The sequence below is a fragment of the Penaeus chinensis genome, chromosome 13 (genome assembly GCF_019202785.1).
Source record: "Penaeus chinensis breed Huanghai No. 1 chromosome 13, ASM1920278v2, whole genome shotgun sequence".
In the NCBI taxonomy this organism is placed as follows: domain Eukaryota; kingdom Metazoa; phylum Arthropoda; class Malacostraca; order Decapoda; family Penaeidae; genus Penaeus; species Penaeus chinensis.
The window spans coordinates 27,993,973-27,996,472 of record NC_061831.1 but is presented as its reverse complement, the minus strand read 5'-3'; the positions used below and the strand labels follow the sequence as shown (position 1 = coordinate 27,996,472).

At 46.3% G+C, this 2,500-nt stretch overlaps 2 protein-coding genes across 2 annotated transcripts in view; both read right to left on the bottom strand.

Annotated features, from left to right (window-relative positions):
- The window catches only part of LOC125031648, a 2,256-nt gene extending 1,889 nt beyond the window's left edge, over positions 1 to 367 (bottom strand). The window contains exon 1 of the mRNA XM_047622531.1: positions 1 to 367. This exon is cut by the window's left edge and continues 74 nt beyond it. The gene's annotated coding sequence lies outside the window, so the exon portion shown is untranslated.
- Positions 364 to 2,500, bottom strand: part of LOC125031845 — a 3,242-nt gene continuing 1,105 nt past the window's right edge. Inside the window, exons 2-5 of the mRNA XM_047622821.1 lie at positions 2,365 to 2,500; positions 1,956 to 2,112; positions 1,397 to 1,559; positions 364 to 1,220 (exon numbers count right to left, since the gene is read on the bottom strand). The exon at positions 2,365 to 2,500 is cut by the window's right edge and continues 166 nt beyond it. Coding sequence (XP_047478777.1) covers positions 364 to 1,220; positions 1,397 to 1,559; positions 1,956 to 2,112; positions 2,365 to 2,500 — 1,313 coding nt within the window. The remainder of the gene's footprint in view (positions 1,221 to 1,396; positions 1,560 to 1,955; positions 2,113 to 2,364) is intronic.

Here is a 2,500-nt window from a genome sequence, read left to right as displayed (position 1 = left end):
TACCGGAAAGTTGTTACTAAGGCATCAAGAAGACGTCCAAAAATGCCATCGTGGTCCAAATCTTCCTCTTTTCGTTCACCTTTTTCTCCTTTCGCTTTTTCTTCCTCCTTCAATTTTTCAAATTCTTTCTCTTCTTTGGCATTTGCTTTGTGATAAAGACTCACAGTGGAAGCAGGCCTCTGACGCCGATGCTTGGTAAATACGCATGGAATCACTTGGCCATCACACGCATCGTCGTGGCGGCAATCGCGGACCGGGTCGTCGTAGTGGCAATGATCACCATCAGGATAATGGTCGTCTCCAAACCAGTCCTCCGAGTGGCAGTGATCGATGCAAGGGTGGGAAACGTCACTGATACAAGAATCAGCACAGTGACTGTGGCTGATCCTCACTATCGTGGTTGGAATCACAAGTCAAGCAAAAGCTCTGAGTTACCGCAATGATTTCCGGAGCTTGGTCCGAATTGTTCGGCGCTCCTTGAATTTTATGGAGATCTTCACTGTCCACTTCATCAACTGTTTGCTCGAACCCGACGTGCTCACCCAACCTTAAGGTCAAGAAGTCATCACGCATGGAGACTCCCTTTACTAAACCAGTCTTTACCTCACCAATTTTTGCAGATCGTTGCTGCATGCTAATCGGTGTTTGTGCAGGATACGAATGACATCGAGATCTTCCGACGTCTTCCGAGAAATCACCTGGGACATACTGTAGTTCTGACGGGTATTCGGGAGGTGTCCCATACCTGCTGGCTGGGTTAGACATTCCCGCTACGCTCGTTACTATTCCGAGGGAAGCGCTAAGGGCATGGCGGGCACGCGAGTATGTCTCCTGCGAGAATATGTCAGGAGTGGGAGTGCCATATGAACTATGGTTGTCCGGGGATTCGGGCTTGACAGTGAGCTCGGGAGGAGTGCCGTAGCGACTCCCACCTCCTCTGGGACTAGCTGGAAGGTTGGAGCAATCCCCACAGTCCTTACCCTCTGGAGACGTTACGACGATGTCGGCGACTGTGTAGCGGCTGGCGGTAATGTGGCTGCCTTGTGACAGAACAGAATGCCCGGCCCCTTGAAAAGAGCCATAATTATGATCACGGGGAAGGGATTCGCCAGGAGCGATTACTTCAGCTTCGCCGACGTTGCTGCTTCGGAGTGGGCCTCCATCATCGGGCACGACGAATATGATGTACAGGAAGTTAATGACTGCCAAACCCTCCGCACCTGCAGTAGTCCGAGAAATGTAGTTCAGAGCAAAGGTGTCAATGAGAGAGGCAGATAGACACAGAGTTAACGAGAATGAGTGATAAAAGAAAGAGAAATAACGAAAGAAATGGAGTGACAGGCACACACACACATCGACAGACAAGCAAAGACAGACAGACCGACTGCAAACACACCCAAGAAAAGCATAGCATGTGTCGCTCCGAGGTAGTCTGTGAGGAAGGGCAGCGAAAGAAGGCCGACGGCGCCCCCGAGGAAAATGGCCGCCTCTAACATGCTGAGCCGAACTGTCCTTTGGCTCTCCGAGGATTTGTGGATCACGTAGCTCGTCACCGCCGCCTGTTGGAGAGGGGAAAACAGGGGCTTTGTCTAATTATTCAAACTGATAAGTAATAAAGACAGGATTGAACAGATATACAGATATATATATATATATATATATATATATATATATAAATTAATAATGGTGTTATTAAGCAATGACCTAGGCGACTCGACCTAATCATTATCTAGAATTTACATCTTTACATCGATAAGGTATTTGAACTTACCATGATAATTCATATATAATTCGACGCTGCAATGAGTATTTACACAGTATTCGCCTCTACCAAGAATGATAATGTAGTACATACTGATGTTCCATGAATACCAGAATGGTACTCGAGGTCACCATGAACATTAATACTATATTCGACGCTATGAACGTTACTTAACCCTCCATTAAAAGGGTACCTTCAGAGTCACGTATCCGCCAGAGATGTTACCAATGGCGATGGCGATGAAGATCAAGTAGATGGGTAACTGAGGAAAAGTGGCCAGAAACACGATTCCAAGTGCCCACACGATCATGCACACAACGGGTGCAATCATAAGGACCTTTTTTGAACACCTGCAAGGAAAATTATTTTTGCGTTCAACACTGTCATCACCATCATCACTTATAATTAGCTTTATTGTAATTATTATAATGTTATTATCATCATTACCATTTCCATGAGTATCACTACGACAATCACTATAATTATCATGACTGCTATCATCATTAATATATTTTCTCCTCCTCCTCCTCCTCCTCCTCCTCCTCATTATCATCATCATCATCACCATCATCATCACTATCATCATTTTAAGCATCCTCAACCTGTCCATCCAATGTCCCAGAAACTGTGATGACAGGATGGAGGTTATGGAGAGGGTGATAGTCGCTCCCATGTAGAGCCTCACAGCCTCCTCCTGCACTTCCCGCACCCTAGCATTCTGATCCGCTGTACCGCCTA